This window comes from Panthera leo, chromosome B4 (genome assembly GCF_018350215.1).
Source record: "Panthera leo isolate Ple1 chromosome B4, P.leo_Ple1_pat1.1, whole genome shotgun sequence".
Classification (NCBI taxonomy): Eukaryota; Metazoa; Chordata; class Mammalia; order Carnivora; family Felidae; genus Panthera; species Panthera leo.
In genome coordinates, this window is record NC_056685.1 from 136,639,212 (window position 1) to 136,659,065 (window position 19,854).

General features: G+C 59.0%; 1 protein-coding gene across 3 annotated transcripts in view; it reads left to right on the forward strand.

The window, feature by feature from the left end:
* The first annotated feature begins 1,166 nt into the window (after positions 1-1,166).
* Positions 1,167-19,854, forward strand: part of ARHGAP8 (Rho GTPase activating protein 8) — a 63,592-nt gene continuing 44,904 nt past the window's right edge. The window contains exons 1-3 of one of the 3 annotated variants that reach the window (XM_042948084.1): positions 1,167-1,241; positions 13,499-13,617; positions 17,068-17,211. In XM_042948084.1, the coding sequence (XP_042804018.1) occupies positions 13,581-13,617; positions 17,068-17,211 (181 nt within the window). In that variant the 5' untranslated portion in view covers positions 1,167-1,241; positions 13,499-13,580. Of the gene's footprint in view, positions 1,242-3,375; positions 3,461-13,498; positions 13,618-17,067; positions 17,212-19,854 lie in introns of those variants that run through there. The other 2 variants (XM_042948083.1, XM_042948085.1) reach the window with 2 other exon arrangements.

The window sequence follows — 19,854 nt, forward strand, 5'->3', positions numbered from 1 at the left end:
GGCTGCTGCCCTGAGCCACGTGACAGGTGCTGGTGGCCTGAGCTATTTGGGACGGTGTGGGGGACAGAAGTGGCCGCACCATCGTAAATTTTGAAGTCGGAGCTCTCGGGGCTTGCCAGGGGAGCACGTATGGGATGTGAGAGCTGGAGGGGAGCCAAGGATGACCCCAAGGGTTTGGACAGCGCCGGTGGGGAGTGAGCTAGGAAGCCCAGGAGAGGACTTGAGCCGCCGCTCAGGTCTCCACATGCAGATGTCAGGTGGGCAATGACAGACGGGACTCTGGTCAGGAGATATGGGTTAGGGACCATCAGGGTATGGACCACGTGGAAAGCAGGAGGCTGGATGAGATCAGAGGGAACGTAGGTGAAAAGGGGGTGAAGATTCGGCCCCCGGGGGGCTGGACCTTCAGAAATCAGGGAGACGGGGCAGGGGACAGAGGGGAGACTTTGTGGTGCAGCTGGAAAGGAAGTGCTCCCCGAATCAGAAGGCAGTGACGCTGGAGGACCAGGCATCCTCTCGCCTGGGGCCCTGGGCACCTCTGGGCGTCTCTGGGTCCCAGCCTGGGCCTTCCTGATTCTATGACCCCTGCTTCAGGGCAGGGACAGTAACTGCTCCCACGGGAGGAAAGGCAGCACTTGGCCCTGAATGACCCTTTGGGAGCCCCAAGTCTTGGTCACACTGCCTCCTCCAGGAAGTCCTCCGGGCTCCTCCGCTTGGGTCAGGGCCGTCTCTGGGATTGCCCAGCCGCTGTCTCCGTGGAGTTCTGAGCCCAGCGTGGGGTCCCCGCCGCAGTCCCCGGAAGGCAGTCCGGGCCCAGAAGACGCTTTGGGAGATTTTGTGGAACGTTTCCTCTGAGCTCCTCGTAAATCTCCCCGCCCCGCACCTCACTGTGCACATCCCTGAAGCGGAGAAGCGGATCAGCGAGGAAAGTGCCTGCCCCAGGGTGGGTGCCCGAGGGGCTTGACCCAGGCAAGACTCGGGGGGCGCCCCGCGTGCAAGGCTACAGGGGCTTCCAGCTCGCGGCGCCGCCCCTCCCGCCCCGCCCCTCCCGACCCCGCGGAGACCCGGCTGACCCCGCCCCCCTCCCCCGGGAGCCCGCGCCCCAGGAATGCGGCGGCGGCGGCGCGCGGCCAGGGGCGGGGCGAGGGGCGGGCCCGGCGTGGGGGCCGCTTCCGGGGCGGGGCCAGGTGAGTGGGCCGCACGGCGGAGCCCAGGTGAGGCGCCGGCCGGGCCGTAGGCAGGTAAGGCCCCGTGTCCGCGGGAGGGAGTCCGCCTGTGCCTCGCCTGGGGACGCCACGCGGGCTCTGAGGGTGTGAGGCGGCGGCCGGACGGGGAGGGAGCTCAGGTGGGCGCGGCCACACGTGACCCGGGCCAACCCAGCCGCCCCGCCCCGGCCGGCGGGGGTCCCTGCCCCTCACCGCCCCACGCCCACCCCCACCCCCACCCCTGGTTTTCTTGGAGCGCGCTCCTCCACCCCCCCCTGCACCCCTCCCTCCCCGCCTCTCCTCCCTCCCCGCCTCTCCTCCCCCTCCCCTCCTCTCCTCCCCCTCCCCTCCTCTCCTCCCCCTCCCCTCCTCTCCTCCCCCTCCCCGCCCTGCACCCCTCCCTCCCCGCCTCTCCTCCCTCCTCGCTTCTCCTCCCCCTCCCCGCCCCGCCCCCCTCCCTCCCCGCCTCTCCTCCCCCTCCCCGCCCTGCACCCCTCCCTCCCCGCCTCTCCTCCTCCTCCCCGCCCCGCACCCCTCCTTCCCGGCCCCCCTCCTTCCCTCCCTCTTCCTCCTCCTGCACCCCCTCGCCTTCTAGCCCTGCACCCCTCCCTCTCTGCTCCCCGCTTCTCCTCCCCCTCCTTGCCCGGCACCCCTTCCTCCCTGCTCCCCGCCTTCCTCCTCCTCTCCCTCTTCCTCTGTCTCCTCCTCCTTGCCCCCGCACCCTCCCTCCCCAGGTCTCCCCCACTTTTGTGTTTCCGTCTGGATAGGCTGTCTCAGTTCACACTTGCCGCCCCCCATTTTCCTTCCCTAATTCGGGTTCTCCCATGACGCAGGGTGGCACTTCAGGCACATCAGCCCCCCCTCACACCGAAGCAGGGAGGTGGGGGGCATCTTTCCACTTCCCAGATGAGAAAACAGAGGCAGAGCAGGCGCTAGGCTTATTCCAACTCCAGGCCGCTGGCCGGGCTGCTGGCTGGGTCAGCAGGGAGGATAGAAGCCAGAATTAGTGGGCCAGAAACAGATCCCCTGCCGGTCAGCCTCTAGAACCGGTTAGGGGAGAGGTCTTGGCTGCTTTCACTGTTCTCAGCCCCTGGCATCGGCGGGCCTGAGAATTCCCAGGGTCACTGACAGCAGCACTGGCTTGGGGGTCCCCGCTGCCTCGGGAGGTGTGTGAAGGGTGGTGGCTAAGGTCCCCGGAGAAGGCCCCGCGGAATCCTCAGGAAGCGGGGCACAGGGCAGGGCTTCCTGTGAGTCCTAGTTTGGTGGGGTGGGCACATGGCCTTGGCTGTCTGGCCACCACAGACTTTGAGGTTTTGTTCGCGTCAGAGGCTGGGCGGGTTCCAGAGAGCGCTGTGCTGTGCTCCAGTGTGTCTGTGAAAGGCAGTGTTGACGTTTGTCCAGGTAGAAACTCAAAATTTAAATTAAGACTCAACAGTAAACCTCCTTTGGGTGGTTTCTGTTGGCACTTTGGGGACCTTGTTTGTGAGTTCCTCCTTTAATCCAACGCTGCGGGGGGGAGGGGGGGGGGCAGGGGCGAACAGGGACCCAGGGTACTGGCCCGAGCCCAGCTACTCTGTGTGGACAGCCATCTATCTCCACAGTCCCTGCCCACAGGGGACCCAGAGGGAGGCCAGTGGCTAGTGGGAGGTCAGGGAGGGCATCCTGGAGGAGGCAGCCATCGAACTGGAAGATGGATGGGAGGTGGGCAGGAAGGTATGCATGTTGAGGTCACCCAGAGGGTGGGGGATAATTCACCTGTAAGCTGGGCTGGAAATGCCTGTGGGGTACCATAGGTGGAGCCATCAGGAATTTACTTGGAAAACGTCACTGGAGTCATTGGAAGGTGACCTCAGTGAGGTGTTTTGAGGTCTGGACGCTGACTTGATGAGACATCCTGTGGACCAATGGCATCTCCCTACTAAGCTGGTTCCAGGCCAAGTCAGTTGTGGGCGCTTCAGTTAAAGAGGGGACAGTAAGAGCTCGGACCACCCGGATGCCCCCCGGGGTGCTTGTCTTTCCCCCCACCCAAGAACCCATCCCATTCCTTGATTCTAACCCTCTTTCAGGGATGGGGAAACTGAGGCAAGGCGGCTCGGGCGCCTTTCCGAGGTCGCAGGGCCAGTGAGTGGAGAGCCAGCTTTGATGCCCGCTGTGCTGTGGCTCCTTCCAGGGCACTGAGGTCTGCCTTCGTGGTGGGGACAGTCAGAGTCGGCCGGTGACTGCCCTTCTGATCTCGAGGAAATCGGCATGGCGATGTAAGAATGATGTGTTCAGTTTTTCAGATACATTGTTAAACGTTTCCCTCAATCCTTAAGTGAAAACCGATGCTCAGAGAACACCCGCCGGGTGTATCCAGAGGCTCCCCGGGCCTCCTGGGGCCCATTTGAGGGGAGCCCTTCCGGGTCCGGTACTGGGTGGGGACGGCCTGGAGGATGCCCGGTGTGGGGCTCTTGCAAGTGACGTACGGCTCCTGAGTCCTGCCCCAGCGACCTCATGCGGAGGCCCCAGGTGCAGTCCAAGTTTCCGGGTCCCTGGAAGGCTGGAGACCCGGCTGGGTCATGGTCACCGTTTGCTGACCTCTCAAACGGGCTGCGTCAGCAGGCTGCCCTGCGGCTCAGCGGGAGTACGTGGGCACTCAGTGGGGGTCGGGTGCTCGGCCTGACTCCCCCACCTCCCTGACCCCCGGCCGTGTGGCCTGCAGCCGCCCTGTGCCCTGGTGTCCCATTTGCAAAATACAGACAGTGTTATTAGCTACTCGTGGGGTCGTCGGGGTTGTTAATTTGTGCGAAGCGCCTCCGAACACCTTTGTAAGTGTCAGTATCCGTTCTGCCCACTGAGCGCGGGGAAAGCAGGAAGGGCGAGCTTGTGTGGAACCCCGTCCTGCCCTTGGCCGAGGGGCGGAGCGGTTCTTTCTTCAGTGACGCTGGACAGAGCCGAGCCGTGAGTTAGCCCGGTGACTGTCCATCAGAAGGAACTGGTTTGGCAGGTCAGGAGTCCAGAAACTCCAGGGGAGCTGTCCCCTCCCTTCCCCCACTCAGGGTCAAATTAAAACCAGCCAAGAAAACGCGGGCGGGAGGTAGGCTGTCTGGGCTGGCACCGTTTGTTATCTTCAGGAGAGCTTTGGTGGTTGAAGCCGGGAAGGATTTTGAACCAGCGGGCCTGGGTGGGGCTTCTGGAAATTGCCTTTTTTTTTTTTTTTTTTTTTTTAACGTTTATTCATTTTTGAGAGACCGAGAGTGAGCAGGGGAGGGGCAGAGAGAGGGAATCCGAAGCAGGCTCCAGGCTCTGAGCTGTCGGCACAGAGCCCGACGAGGGGCTCGAACCCACACACGGTGAGATCGTGACCTGAGCCGAAGTCGGACGCTTAACCGCCTGAGCCACCCAGGCGCCCCTGGAAATTGCTTCTCCTTTAGACCTTGTTCTCCGCTAAGTTCTTGCTGCTTCTGAGGCTCCCGTAACTCCCAGGTCACCAGCTTCGGTTCTGTGCTGTTACAACACCTTGCGTTCTTTATTCATTTGTGTTTTCTTATTTATGGAGAACGTCAGATATTCAGAAGTAAGCAGGATCCCAGCGTCAACCACGGCCATGCTGCAGCCAAGCCTGGCCTAGGCTCCCCCCACCTGGGGCCTCCAACCCACTCCCCCCCACCTACTCACCTCCTGTCTCCCTTTCTTACTTGTGTGTTATTGTAAAGCAGCCGGGGCAGGGGGTGCTGCGCCGGCTGGAGACGGTGGACCAGAGCAGGCACGTGGCAACCTGGATCCTATGCGAAAGAGATTTCAAACCACCGAACTCATCTGTTTATAATTCAGGGCTCACAGCTCAGCTTGGCGGGAGTTGAGGTGGGCGGGCTCAGGTGGAGGGTGACGGGCTGGTGCCCCAAAGTCACCGCCGAGGAGAAAGGGTCCATTTGTAGTGTCTGCAAGGAGCTGGGTTCTCGGGATCCCGTTTTAACAAGTCCACACTGCAGCTCGGCCCTCCTGAAACTGATCTGGTGAGGGCGGCCCGTGGTAACATCAGCCTAAGGGCCACAGAAACAGGCACACGTTTGCAGCCGGTGCAGGTTTACGGACGGGGTGAGGGCCACTAACCCTGTGGGGGAATCTGCAGAGGGGGAGCCCTCTAACACGGTCCGAGGATAAAGGGTAAAGAGTATTTGGTCTCTGTCCCATTTCCTGGCAGGGGGCTCCTGAGAACCCTGGGCACCCTCCTGAGGGCGGTGTCTTTTCTTATTCACAAAGGATCCCTTTTGACCTTGCCTGAGTTCATGCTAATGAGGCGGCTGGACTGGGCCCTCTGATAGCATGGGGATGGGGCTGCTGGCCAGAGTATCTCTCCCCCCCCCCAATCCTGATTAGAGAGTTAGAGCTTTCAGCCCCACCCCTCAACTTCCAGGGAGGGGCCATCCCCCACGGCCGTGATTCAGCCACGCCCGGCTCCCGCGATGGGTAAGGGGTAAAAGCTCTGAGACCGAGAAGCTTCCAGGTTGGTGAGCACATTGATGTGCTGGGAGGGTGGCGCGCCCAGGGTGGGCGGGAGGCTCCGTGCACACCCCCCTCTCCAGCGCTCGCCCTGTGCGGCTCCTGTTTGCCTGGTCCTGAGTCGTATCCCGTTCCGCGAGCCTGTGACCATAAGTGAAGCACTTTCCTGAGTTTGTGAATTGTTCTACTGAATTGCTGAACCTGAATGGGGGTTGTGGGAACCCCCGAACTTGTAGCCAAGTCAGACACAAGTGCAACAGCCTGGGAACCTGGGACGCGGGACTGGTGTCTGAAATGGGGACAGTCACTGTGGGACTGAGCCATTAAGCAGTGGGGTCTGTGCTGACTCCTGGTAGTTTGTGTCAGAACAGGATTGCATTGTAGGACCCCAGTTCATGTCAGAGAATCAGAGAAGCGGTGTTGGAATAACATATTTGTTGTTTGGAGCAAACCTCACGGGGGCGGAAAGAACTTAAAAGGCTCAGGGAAGAGTCTGTGTCAAGGCCCTGGGGTAGGTGGGAGCAGCATGGGGTTTGGGAAAGCCTCGGATGCACTGGGTTTCTGTGGCCGTAGCCATGGGAGAGAGAGAGGAGAAGGAGGCCCGGGGTGAGGGGCGAGGGTGGAGTCCAAGCTGGACTTAAACCCCGGGCAGTGGGGCCTTATCCTCTATGCCCCTGTTTTCTTGTTAGTAAGGCAGGGATAGAAATGCCTTTCCTTCATTCAGCGTCCCTTCCTTGCAAGGCTCCAGGCGCCCAGAGCAAAGTCCCATCAAACGATAATTTTCAAAGAAGGCAGAAAACCCTGACTGTCCTACTGATGGAAAAATGAACACAGTGAAAGATTTTATTTAGCTTATGAGGGAACCAGGCACACGCTGTCACTGGTCGAAAGGATCTGAAGTACAGAGGCATTTGCAGATCGGGAGGGTCGAAATGAAAATGGAGGCGATTTGGGGCATTTTGGGGGAGGAGGGCGGGGAAGGGAGAGAAGCCCACCAGACAGGATGGAATTTGCACGTCTGTAGGCGAGAATTATTCGTGTTGCTCTCAGCCGACAGCAGTGTGCAGTTGTAAACTAGCTCCCAGGGGTGGGGTCAACCCCAAAGGGTGTTCTCTGTTCTGGACAAGGTGTAGTTTCCCATCAAGGCACAGGTTTGCTCACACGGCTACGAGAAGGCACCTGCGAGGACTGGTCGTAAATGCCAGGGGGTCCGTTTGTAGCGTGAGATTCAAATAACGGTTCAAGACACTTGATGAGGAAGAGGGGGGGGGGGTCCCGTTGCAGACACCAGCCGAGGATTCCTGGTTGAATCCTGGCCCGACACAGAGCAACACCTTGAACTTCCTGAAAGCAACAACGAGACTGAATTAACTGTGGTTGGGGCGGGGTGATGGGATGTGCCAGTGGTTCCTTTCCTCTTTGCATTTAAAAAAGTTTGGTTGACGATTTCCCGCCAAATGTGGAGTCATTCTGGTTCTAGGCTGGAGTCAGGAGTCCTGGTTTTAAGATCCAGCTCTCCACTGACTTGCTGTGTGACTGGGGGCAAGTCCCTCACCCTCTCTGGGCCTCAGTTTTCTTGCTGTACAGTGAGAGTTGATGGCACAGTATGTTCACTGTGGTCCTGCCTTGTGTCGCTGTTTTGTGATTCTTTAAAGTTTATTTTTTTGTGTTTATTTTTGAGAGAGAGAGCGAGCGAGAGCGTGGGGCAGGGGCAGAGAGGGAGGGAGACACAGAATCCGAAGCAGCGTCCAGGCTCCCACTGTCAGCACAGAGCCCGACGCGGGGCTTCAATTCACGAACCTCGAGATCATGAGCTGAGCTGAAATCAAGACTCAGACGCTTAACCACCTGAACCACCCAGGCACTCCTTTATGTTGTAGTCTTGAGGCGGAAGTTGTTCTCTGAAAAAAACCTGTTTGCGCTTAAGGTCTTCACCTGATTAGATGAGGCCCACCCCCCATTACGGTGCATCATCTGTTTTAAGCAGGGTCAGCTGATTGTAAACGTTAACGACATCTACAAATACCTCCAAGGCAGCATCTGAGCTAGTGTTTGACCAACAACTGGGCACCATTGGCCAGACAAGTTGACACATAAAATCAACCATCACAAGGCCAGTGGGACCAGACTCACCCTGGTGCCAGAGCCCTCTGCCCCCCTGGATGCCCAGCCAGCCAGTCGGCAGCGTTTGGGCTCCTGGACCTGGAAAGACAGGCCACCTGTGCCTGGCGGCCTTCCCGAGGAACCCCTGGGCTCATGAGCAACAGCACTGAGGATGGGCTTCCTTCCCCTGCCCTGGCCGCACTCCCGTCCTGTGTGGGGTGGGGTCCCAACGACGGCCTGCAGCGGAGGGGTGTGGAGGGTTGGGGGAGGCCTCTGGTGCAAGCCAGCCCGCGGAGCACTCTGGGATGGTGGGGAGAGCCTGGGTTTCTTTTCCAGTGTAGGATTACGGTCGGGGTGGGGGGGGTGGGCAGCTCACAGGGCTCCCCCTCCCCCAGACTAGCTGTTGCCACAAGGCACCGATTATGTGCGACGAGCCCACCATCTGGGCGTACAGACTTTAAAACAAATACAGCTGCCTGTGCATTTTGAGATAGGGGATCGGGGTAAAGGTTTTGAGCCTGTAAGGGAAAAAAGGAGTAAATATTACTCTGCTTTAACCGAAGCAGACTCTGGAGGAAACACAGAGCCTTCTTGCCTTTGGGAGCTTTGAACTCCCGACTCCGCCTCGCCAGGACTTCCAGATGTGCTGCGTCGCAGGGAGGCCTTTCCCCACGGGCAGTGGAGGAGGAAGAGGCCTGGGTCCGCTCTGGCTGTTCCCCCTGGTGGTTGGTGCCCCCTGTGAGGCTTTGAAGCAGGAATGTTCCAGAAGGATTCTCCTCCCCTGGGTCGGGTGGGTCCCTCAAGAGGTGCCTCCAGAAGATTGCTTTCAAGCTGTTTGTCTGGCCTGTAACGGGCTTATCATCCCAGGCTAGCCCACGAAAGGGGCGGGTGGGACTCTGGGGGTGGGGACAGGGTGGCCCCCTTCCGTCATCAGACATCAGGGAGCCCCTCTTGCCTGTTGTAAGGGAAAAGTGGAATGACGGGGTGGCGGTGCATCCCCCCCACAAGGCTGGGTTTTCCCCCGCCCCAGGCAGCAACGGCCCTTGGCACCCCTGTGCCCGGCCGCCAGCCTGGTTGGGTGGCCCAGGGACGAATGACTAACCTGAGGAGAGTTCTCGTCTCACCAGGCTTCCTGGCCACCGCTCCTCGCAGACCAGCTGCCGTGGCCGCGCCCAGAGTGAGGGCGCAGGCGATTGAGTTTCTTTACTCAGTTTCTCTGCCAGCAGCAGGGCCTCTCAGCCAGGCCCGGTGTCCCCCCCCTGTCCTCCCAGGTCCCCAGCCAGCTGCCTCCGGCTTGGGGAGAGCTGGACTGGGAAGAGGGCCTGGCGTTCCTGACGCGCACAGAGTGGGCCTTGGGGTCCGGGTCGGGCGGTGCGGGGCCTCCCCTGCCTGGTGCTCTGTGCACCCCATTCCTGCCAGGGAGCAAGCCCGATCCCCCGTGTGCACCCCGGCCCCGGCCGTCACCCCATCTACCTTCCCTGCCCTCAGAAGCCGTGGCCTCCAGGGTCAGGTGACCTCAGGAGTCAGTGTCGTGGCTCCCAGAAGTGGGAAATGGGGAGAGCCTAGGCACACGCGTGCCAGGGAGAAGCTGTGAGGAGCCCAGAGCAAGTGGAGGCACCCTGGGGCTGACTCGGGCCTGTGTGCACAGCCCCTTGGCCTCAGTTTTGTTCTCTGGTAAATGGGGACAGTGGCCTTTCTCAGCGTGAGGGGGCCGGGCAAGGGCAGCATTCCAGCTTCCTAACTCCCATCTACGTTGTTTTTTTAAGTGTTTGTTTATTTATTTATTATGAGAGAGAGAGCCAGGGGAGGGCAGGGGGGGCAGAGAGAGAGAGAGAGAGAGAGAGAGAGAGTGAGGGGCGGGGGGGGGGGGGGAGAGAATCCCAAGCAGGTTCTGCACGCTCAGCATAGAGTCCGACGGCGGGGTTCCAACCCACACATGTGGGATCATGACCCGAGCCGAAATCAAGAGTTGGACGCTGAACCGACTGAGGCAAGCAGCCGCCCCTACAGCTGCTTCTTGGTCACAGTTGTCCAGAGTGCAGAAACTGGTCAGAAGAGAACACACACGTGCATGATCCAGAAACTCGTGCCGTTCGTTACGGAGTCGCTGTCTCTACCCCTCCCCCACTCATTCTCTCCCCACCCCCAAAAATGAATAAACATCAAAAAGTTAAAAAAAAAAAAAAAAAAGGGACAGGTTGTCTGTAACCCAAACCGGCTTACGCGGAAGAGAGGATTTATGGGATCTTTGCATTCAGGTGCAGCTGGATCCAGGCGCATAGTGTTTTAGGGACTGTTTCTCTATCTTGCTGTGTCTTCTGCCTTTGGCGTCATTTTTTCAAGTTTCGGGTGGTGACCTTTGGTGGTTCCAGGCCCATGTCCTCCAGGTTTGGGCACAGCAGGACACATTTAAGAAGTATCTCTTCTCAGGGGTGCCCGGGTAGCTCAGTCTTTGTTAAGCGTCCGACTCTCGATTTTAGCTCAGGTCATGATCTCACGGTTCGTGAGTTAGAGCCACACGCTGGGCTCTGAGCTGGGAGCCTGCTTGGGATTCTCTCTCTCCCTCGCTCTCTGCCTGTCCCCCACTGTGTGCCCTCTCTCTCTCTCTCTCTCTCTCTCTCTCTCAAAATAAATAAATAAACTAAGAAAAAAAGAAGTATTCTCAGGAGCTTCGATAGAAGTCTCAGAGTTCACTCTGGTTGGAACAGCAGGGGGCATGTGGTCACTCCTGAGCCCATCTCCGCGGCTCAGGGAATTTGGTGCCGTGACTGGCCAGGCAAAGACCCCTGGTTCTGTCCTCGGTGCCCAAAGTGGAGCTTCCTTCAACGTTGCACAGGCTGTGTGTGCATATGGTGTGCACACGGACTCTGCACGTGTGGACGTACGTGCATGTGTGCGTGTGTGGGGGAAAGCCGGTGATTACCGGCGGGGCGGGGGGGGGATGCCGGTGGCCAAGAGGACACCTGTCCGCTCTGTCCAGCCAGGAACCCCCCGCCCGTGTGACTGCAGGCCTGGACTCTGCCTAGCGTGTGTCCCCAGCATCGTCCTGTCGTGCACGCGGCGTAGGCAGCGGGGGCCGGGGGGGGCTGTGCCCTGGCGTTCTTGGTATCCGCGGCCTCCCCCGCCGGTGCGTGACCTCGCCAAGCTCCTTGCCCTCTGTCCGCGTGCCCACGTTTCCGGCGAGGTCGGCTCCCTTCTCCACGCCGACCTCTTCCTGTGTGGGTCCCTCTCTCGGCCAGAGCGCCTCCGAGGGCCCGAGTCTGTTCCCCTCCGTGTGAGGGGCTCGGCTGCCCTGCCCAGGACCCGGTTGCTGAGGGCACGGCCTGCGTGGCCGCCTCTCCCGGGCTCGAGCCCCAGGCCCGCCCTCCTGCCGCCTCCCTCCAAGGGAAGCCCACGCAGCCTCTCCACTTCCTGGGAGCCCCCCCCCCCCGCCCCCCGACCGCTTGGCAGGCCTGACCCGCCGAGTTCACCGAACTCTCGCAGCGTGAACGCGCACATAACGGCACCCAGAGACGGAGCGTGGCCGGCCCGGGGGCCCCTCCCGGGCCTCGTCACCACGGGTTCCCTTCGCCTGCTTCGAGCTTCTGAAGAGCGGGACCCCGCGGTCTCTCGTCTCCGGAGCCCGACCCTGTGCTCGGCGGGGCCGTGAGACCCGCCGCGTCAGGACAGGACGCACGGCTGCGGAGCGTGACCTTGGCCGCTCCCCTCTGCCTCTGCGGGTCCTCAGGTCGTTTCCCGTCTGGGGCTCTTTCGCTGGCGCTGCTCACACCGTCCTGCTCCCGTGCCCTGGCTCCCGTGCACAGATGGACACCTGCTGTGCGTGCATGTCCGCGTCCCGGGCACAGACGTGTCGTTCTCATTCTAGATTAGATCCTAATGTTTAAACCTCGGCAGCTGTCGTGCTCATGGACAAGCACAGGCGCCGACTTCTCCCCCGAGAGCCAGCAGGCGAGGCCACCGTGGGCTGGCTCTCAGCGACCCGCCTGGAGAAGGGCCGTGCCTGCCCTTGCCCGGGGCCCTCCCGGACTCGCCTCCGGCCAGTGTTGTGGGTAAGATCCCTGGGGTCCTGCCCTGCCGCCTCTTCACGGGCTCTGCACCGGGCGGGTGACTCCCTGACCTCTGTTCTGCGTCGGTTTTACCGTCTGTAAAATGGAGAGACGAAAGACAGCACTTAGCCAACGGGGAGTTTTATTTTGTTTTGTTTTTTAAATTTTTTTAATGTTTTTTTTTTATTTATTTTTGAGACAGAGAGAGACAGAGCAGGAGCAGGGGAGGGGCAGAGAGAGAGGGAGACACAAAATCAGGAGCAGGCTCCAGGCTCCGAGCCATCAGCCCAGAGCCCGACGCAGGGCTCGAACTCACGGACCGCGAGATCATGACCTGAGCCGAAGTCGGACGCTCAGCCGACTGAGCCACCCAGGCGCCCCAAGGGAGTTTTGAACAAGTAGAAGGCAGCAAGGCCTTAAGTTTTTTATGTTCATAAAACATTTATATTGTTAGCCATACATTGTCTTAGTTCAGATCACTGTATCTCATACTAAGGGCAGTACAGGCTTTTGCAAAAATGAAAAAGGATAAACGTGGAAAACCGAATGGATTTATCCGTCCTAACCCTAAAGCTCCCAGGACACAGCATTGTAACAATGTCCGTTTTCTTTTGCTGTTAAAAAATCGGGCCAAACTGTGTGTGCTGTTTTGACCCAGCTTTGTTAATTTTTTCAAACACCTTTATTGAGATATAATTCACATGACATTCGACTGACCCCCATAATGCGTACATAGTCCAGTGGTTTTTACTGTACCCACACATCATGTGAAACTGTCCCCCCAGCCAACCTTAGGACGTTTCTTCACCTCGGAAAGAACCCGCACTGTTTGGCTGCTACCTGTCTAACCCCCCACCTCCCCCAGCAGCCACCGACCACTTTCTGTCTATGGACTTGCCTATTGTGGACGTTTCGTATAAATGGGATCATCTCTTGTGCCTGGCTTCTTTCACGTAACACGATGCTTTCAGGGTTCATCCACGTGGTAACGTGTCAGTTCTGCGTTCCTTTTCGTGGATAAATCATATGCCATCATTTGGGTACTAACAGGGATTTTCGTAAAGATTTGCACAGGTACCGAAGCGTTATCCTGGGCACAGAACAACCACATTTGGTAACTCCTAGCTGTAGAGGCACGAGCCGTTCTAATAGATCTTTGATGGCCTCAGTTTTCCCCTCCATAAAGCGGGTGCGGGAGTGACCGTGCATCTCTCTGGGCAGAGATGATGGGGGTCTTGAAATGATTCGGCCCTAAAAGGGCTGTTCGCGTTCTGAGTGTGCCCCACCCCCACTGCCCCCCTGCCCCACTCTCCTGGGACACGGGCCACCTGGGGACAGGAGCTCCGTCCAGGGGCACCAGTCCCGAGGAAGGGGCCCACACATGGGGTCAGCGCCACCTTCCAGGGCTCAGGCTCCCTTGGCTGCGAGAGCTGTTTGTGGAAGTGGACCTCCCCCCGTGTGGAGGGTGGGCTGGGCAGGGGAACAGAGGTGGAAACATCGTCTTGACCCGGGGTCTTGGAGAATCAGAAGCGGGTGCTTTTTTTATGTTCAGGAGGGAAAAGCAAACCAGGCCCTTGCTCGAAGGGTGTTTCCTTCATTCCTTGAGCCCTCGTGTGCACGTGTGTGTTCAATGTCCCCGGGTTCCGTGTGCTTCTCCCTCAGGGTGTCGGAAGGACCCCGTGCCCGGACCCCTGAGAGGTGGCATCGGGGCCGTGTGCTGGGCCACCCTGGAGAGCAGCAGAACATGTCCCAGCCGGACCTGGAGGAGCTGGCCGAAATAGGTAAGCGCGTTCTCCTTCCAGCCTCGTCCCGCGACGAGGCCGTTGGCGGATGTTTGCCTTAAACAGATACTAACACGCTTACGTGGCTGGAAAAGTCTAGCCCTGTAAGAAGGGCTTGGCGAGGTTGTCCTTCTCCCTCATCTGGGGTCTTACCCCTTCCCCACCCCCGTTAGCCCCAGGTAGTGCCTTTTTAATCTTTCCAGGGTTCTTTTTTTGCAAATTCGGGTGAGCCCCTCTGAGATGGGGCCACCTTCCTGGGTTGTTATGAGGCTCAGATGGGATAACATCCTCATTGACTGCTTGAGGCTACCCGCCAGGGTGCCAGCGTCCACATCCCCATCTTCCAGACAAGCAAACTGAGGCCCGGGGTGACTGGAACACCCGGCTGAGGGCACCCCGTGACAGGGGCCAAGCTGCGGGGAGGGCCTCTGCCTAGACCCACCCCTTGGCGGTTTGGTTAGCATCACGTGTGCACGTGTTTCCGCGCGAGGCTGTTCCTGCTACGCGCACCGGGGCCAGGCCCCCCCGTTCGTCTCCCTCTAGTGCACATCTGTCCTCAAGGTTCGCAATAACCTGGAGTGACTCCCGAGGATCCGCCGAAGGCCCGTGGCCCTGAGAGAAATGACTTTCCGTTCTGCGATGCAGCATCAGTGCGTCACGCCCGATGCTGGGGGGAGCCTTGGCTGCGTCTGCCTGTGCTGCTCGATTCGGGCTCCCGGGAGCCCGCCATTAATTACGCCTTCCGGTTTGCTCCCCTTCCTGCTTTAAGGCGTGCGGCACAGTCAAGCGTCTCTCGCTTGGGTCCATACGGGGGCAGGACAGCGAGCCCGATGTCAGCGGTGTGGTTAGGGATGCGGGAAGAGCATCCTTGTTTCCTCCGTCCGCTGCCTTCCTTAAGACGGTCCGGAATGTTCTGCCTCCTCACGTTTCCTTGTGGCCGGGCCCCCGTGTGCTGAACCGTTGTTTTCGGTTTTTTACGGAGGTGAAATTAACATGGCATAAAAGGAGCCATCGGGAAGTATTTAGCTCATGCGTAACGTGTAGTGTATCCACCTGTTAGAACATTTGCTTCGCCCCAAAAGGAAACCCCACACCCCATTGGGCAGTCACTCCTTCCCTCAGCCCCGGGCAGGCATCAGTCTGCTTTCTGACTCCGTGGATTTATCCGTCCCGGGCACTTCGTGAAAAAGGAATCCCGCATCCTGTGGCCTGGCTTCTTCAACGTAGCCTAATGTTTTCAGGGCGGTCTGTATCGTGGCGCAGGTCAGTACCACGTTCCTCTTGCGGCCAAATAGTACTGCATCGCGTGGGCAGCCCACACTGTGTCCACTCATCCACGACGGACACGTGGCCGGGGCCACTTTCCGGCTGTTGTGAAGGGTGCTGCTGTGACCTCGGCGTGCACTTGTATTTGTTAGAATTCCCGTTTCCAGTTCTCTGGGGCGCACCGTTGCCTACGACTCGCTTGAACATCGTACACAGCTCGCATGTCAGCGTGCTTCCGGCAGCCGTCTTCCCTCCGTGTCTCTTCTCTTAGCAGGACCCCAGGCATGGGGTGTAGGGCCCACCCTCATCCAGTGTGACCTCGTCTGAACTAATTTCCTCTCCACAGGCACTGTTTCCACGTAAGGTCACATGTGAGCTTCCAGGCAGACGTGAATCTCGGAGCAACGCTCTTCCACCCAGCACATCTGGGGACCGCAGTCTGCTCTCACCCGAAATTTGAAGGCCCCGTTCTGTTTCCCGTTGGAAACAGCTCCGTCTTGATTTGTTTTATGTATTTATTTTTTTTAATTATTATTATTTTTTTAACGTTTATTTTTGAGACAGAGACAGAGCATGAACGGGGGAGGGTCAGAGAGAGAGGGAGACACAGAATCCGAAGCAGGCTCCAGGCTCCGAGCTGTCAGCACAGAGCCCGACGCGGGGCTCGAACTCACGGACCGCGAGATCGTGACCCGAGCCGAAGTCGGACGCTTAACCGACTGAGCCACCCAAGCACCCCAGTCTTGATTTGTTTTATATGAAGGCACCTCACCTACTAAAATTAAACCGGGAGACAGCACTCCTTCCTACTTCGAGGCACAGTGACCCCCTTCTGCCCTCAACCCAGCCTGGGTTTCCTGCCGGCTGCCTGGATCCACATTTCCCAGGAGGGCCTGGGTTGGAATTTGGAGTTGGGAAATCAAGTGCAAATCCACACTCCACTGCCAATGAGCATTGTGACCTTGGGCAACTCATTCCCTGTCTCTGAGCCTCAGTTTCCACTCCTGTCAGCGTGGAGGACAGTATTTGCCCCCAGGTCTCATTTTATCCCTCCATGGTTGTGCCCACTGAGCAGACGCATAGTGGGTCCACAGGAGAGGTGGGTGCCCACTGAGCAGATGCACAGTGGGTGCACAGGAGGGGAGGGTGCGCACTGAGCAGACGCACAGTGGGTGCACAGGAGGGGACGGTGTGCACTGAGCAGACGCACAGTGGGTGCACAGGAGGGGAGAGTGCGCACTGAGCAGATGCACAGTGGGTGCACAGGAGGGGAGGGTGCACACTGAGCAGACGCACAGTGGGTGCATAGGAGGGGAGGGGGTGCACAGGAGGGGACGGTGTGCACTGAGCAGACGCACAGTGGGTGCACAGGAGGGGAGGGTGCGCACCGAGCAGACGCACAGTGGGTGCACAGGAGGGGAGGGTGCACACTGAGCAGACGCACAGTGGGTGCACAACAGAGATGGGCGCACAGTAGGTATATGCTGAGCAGACGCACAGTGGGTACACAGGAGGGGAGGGTGCGCACTGAGCAGACGCACAGTGGGTCCACAGGAGAGGTGGGTGCCCACCGAGCAGACGCACAGTGGGTGCACAGGAGGGGAGGGTGCGCACTGAGCAGACGCACAGTGGGTGCACAGGAGGGAGGGGGTGCACAGGAGGGGAGGGTGCGCACTGAGCAGACACACAGTGGGTGCACAACAGAGATGGGCGCACAGTAGGTATATGCTGAGCAGACGCACAGTGGGTGCACAGGAGGGGAGGGTGCGCACCGAGCAGACGCACAGTGGGTGCACAGGAGGGGAGGGTGCGCACTGAGAAGACGCACAGTGGGTGCACAACAGAGATGGGCGCACAGTAGGTATACGCTGAGCAGACGCACAGTGGGTCCACAGGAGAGGTGGGTGCCCACCGAGCAGACGCATAGTGGGTGCACAGGAGGGGAGGGTGCGCACCGAGCAGACGCACAGTGGGTGCACAGGAGGGGAGGGTGCGCACTGAGCAGACGCACAGTGGGTGCACAACAGAGATGGGCGCACAGTAGGTATACGCTGAGCAGATGCACAGTGGATGCACTCTTGAGGCACGGTGACTGTCCTGTGAAGAGACGCCGGGAGGCTCCCTCGTTGCCCATCTTTCTCAAGAGCACAGCTGACTTCCCGTAATCCTCACTGTCTGCCACAGAGCTGCAGAGGGACGAAGAGAAGGCGGCCGCCCTGAGCATAGCGAGAAAGCCCTTGGTGGTGCCCACACCTGGCCAGGACCCCGCGCTCAGCGTGAATCACCCCTTCTACGACGTGGCCAGACACGGTATCCTGCAGGTGGCAGGTGGGTTGCAGCTGGGCGGTCCCAGGATTCCCGACAGGTGCCAGCGTTCCCGTGGGCCCCGTGGGGTGGGGGGTGGGTTCATCGGGCTGCCTCCCCGTTGCCTCCCTCCCTCTCCTTGGCGTTGTTAACCAAGGGCAGTGCTGTGCTGCTTCCTCAAAGGGAACAAACACCTGTCCGGACGGAGAAGACGAGCCTCGCCTACGGCCAGCGGCGGGGCTGGGGGAACGTGTTGCGTCGCTGTGACCAGGCGCGAGGGGATCGGGGCCGCTTGGTGTGTTTCTCACGTGGGCAGCGTGTGGGTTGATACGTGGAGAGACGTGTGAGAGGAGGTTTATCGTAGGGATTGGCGCTCTCGCGACCGTGGAGGCGGAGAGGTCCCAGGGTCTGCCTTCGGCAAGCCGGCGGTGGCACTCCCAGCAAGCTCTGGAGATCCGGGAGCGCCGGGGGCCCCTGTCCGCGGGCTGGAGGAAGTGGATCTCCCGGCTCAAGCACAGAGCAGGTTCGCCCTGTGCCCCTTGTTCTGTCGAGGCCCCCACCCGCGCTGGGGAGGGTGCCCTTCCTCACTCCGTTCAGACGCCGCTCTCCTGTGCAAACACCCTCGCGGACACGCCAAGAAGGAACGTCTTCCCAGCCGCCTTGGGCCTCCCTTAGCCCAGTCGAGGTGACACGTGGAGTTAGCCATCGCAGGCGCGGACCCTGACACCTCACTGCTGCACTAAGATCTGTAAACATTAGCTCCTGTCCCCACCGAGCTGGAATCTTGTCAAGGAAAGAGGAATGGTTTGCAGCAGTTGGAGGCCCCGGAGGCACAGATGGGCATCCTTTGTGCACACTCAGCTCGGAGAGATGAGGAGAGGGTGGGGGTTGGACAGGTGGTCAACCGTTTGAAGCCCCCGGTGTTCCTTCTGGAGAACCTTTAAGGTTTAGGTAGCAGGGGGGTTGCCTGGGCAGCTCAGTCGGTGAAGCATCCAACTTTGGCTCAGGTCATGATCTCACGGTTCGTGAGTTCGAGCCCCACGTCGGGCTCTGTGCTGACAGCTCAGAGCCTGGAGCCTGCTTCGGATTCTGTGTCCCCCGCCTCTCTCTCTACCCCTCCCCCAACACCGGACCCAGTGTGGGAGCACAGACCAAGTACCCACCAAAGGAAGGCAGGAAATAGAGTTATTTTTCCTGAGAACAAAACATACATTATTGGTATGCAATGGGTTATTTTTACTTTTTAGTTTCTTAAATTTCATTTTTTTTATTTTTTAGGGAGAGAGCATGAGCAGGGGAGGGGGCAGAGGGACAGAGAGTATCTTAAGCAGGTTCCACACTCAGCACGGAGCCTGACGTGGGGCTCGATCCTACAACCTTGGGGTCGTGACCTGAGCTGAAATCGAGAGTCAGACACCCAACCGACTGAGCCACCCAGGGGCCCTGCAGTGGGTTATTTTTAAAGGAATGAATAAAAATTTTTAAATCTCCTCTTTTAGGTTTCTAGTATGGTCAACCTCTATAGAAACAACCCACTCTTTTTTTTTTTTTTAAAGCCTTTTGAGGCCCTTAGTAGCCTTAAGAGTATCAACAGGTTCTGCAGCCTGAAAGCTGTCTAGGTGAACGTCCCTCATACACCTGGCAAGAATGTGTGTCCCAGGATCGGGCAGCGTGTTCTGTGTGTTTCAGCGACGTCCCGTTGATTGACGGCGTCCAGACCTTCTGCGCCCTTACTGACTTCCCTACTTCCATCAGCTGTCGACTGAGGAGTGTTCAAAGCGCCCACGATCGAAACGTGTCCGTTTCTGCCCTTGGTTCTGTCCACTCGTTCCGTGGGTCTTGATGCTTTGTTTTTAGGGGCAGGTCCACTTCGGATTGCGAGGTCTTCTTGACGTGTTGTTGGCCTTTGTGTTCCTAAACGCCCTCCTTTACCAACGGCCGTGCGCCCGTGTTGGTGACTCCTCGCCTACATGTCTGACGTTAATCTAGCCGGGACAGCCGCACCAGCTCTCGCCTTATTGGCGTTGGTAGATACGCCTTCTCCATGCTTTTCCCTTCAGCCTATCCCAGTCTCTCTCTTTTTTTTTTTTAAGTTTATTTATTTTGAGAGAGAGCCTGCACGGGCAGGGGAGAGGCAGAGAGAGAGAGAGAGAGAGAGAGAGAGAGAGAGAGAGAATCCCAAGCAGGCTCTGCACTGTCAGCACAGAGCCCGACGTGGAGCTTGAACTCATGAAGTTCAAGATCATGACCCGAGATCATGACCCGAGCCGAAATCAAAAGTTGACTGCTTAACCGACTGAGCCACCCGGGCGCCCCTAACCTGTCCCAGTCTTTACAAATGAAGCCCATCGCATACAGACCGCTTCCCATTAGATCTTTTTGTACTTTTGAGGGTGGCTGCTTAGCGGGAACCGTGTTCTCAGTGCCTCACAAGGGTGTGCTCAGGAGTTCGCACTTGGTCCTGGTGGCTCTGGGGAGCCTGAGGCAGAGGAGTGGGGCTCATGGTTTAGAGCGACCCTTCTTGCCGCGGTGTGGAGGGTGCTGATGGCAGCCGCAGGGGGGCCCAGCGGGAGCCAGGACAGAGGGCCGAGCCTGTGCTGTGGCGGTGGCGTGGAGAAGAGGGGATGACTTTGAGAGACGTTTTCAATGTCGGCCTGGAGGACAAGC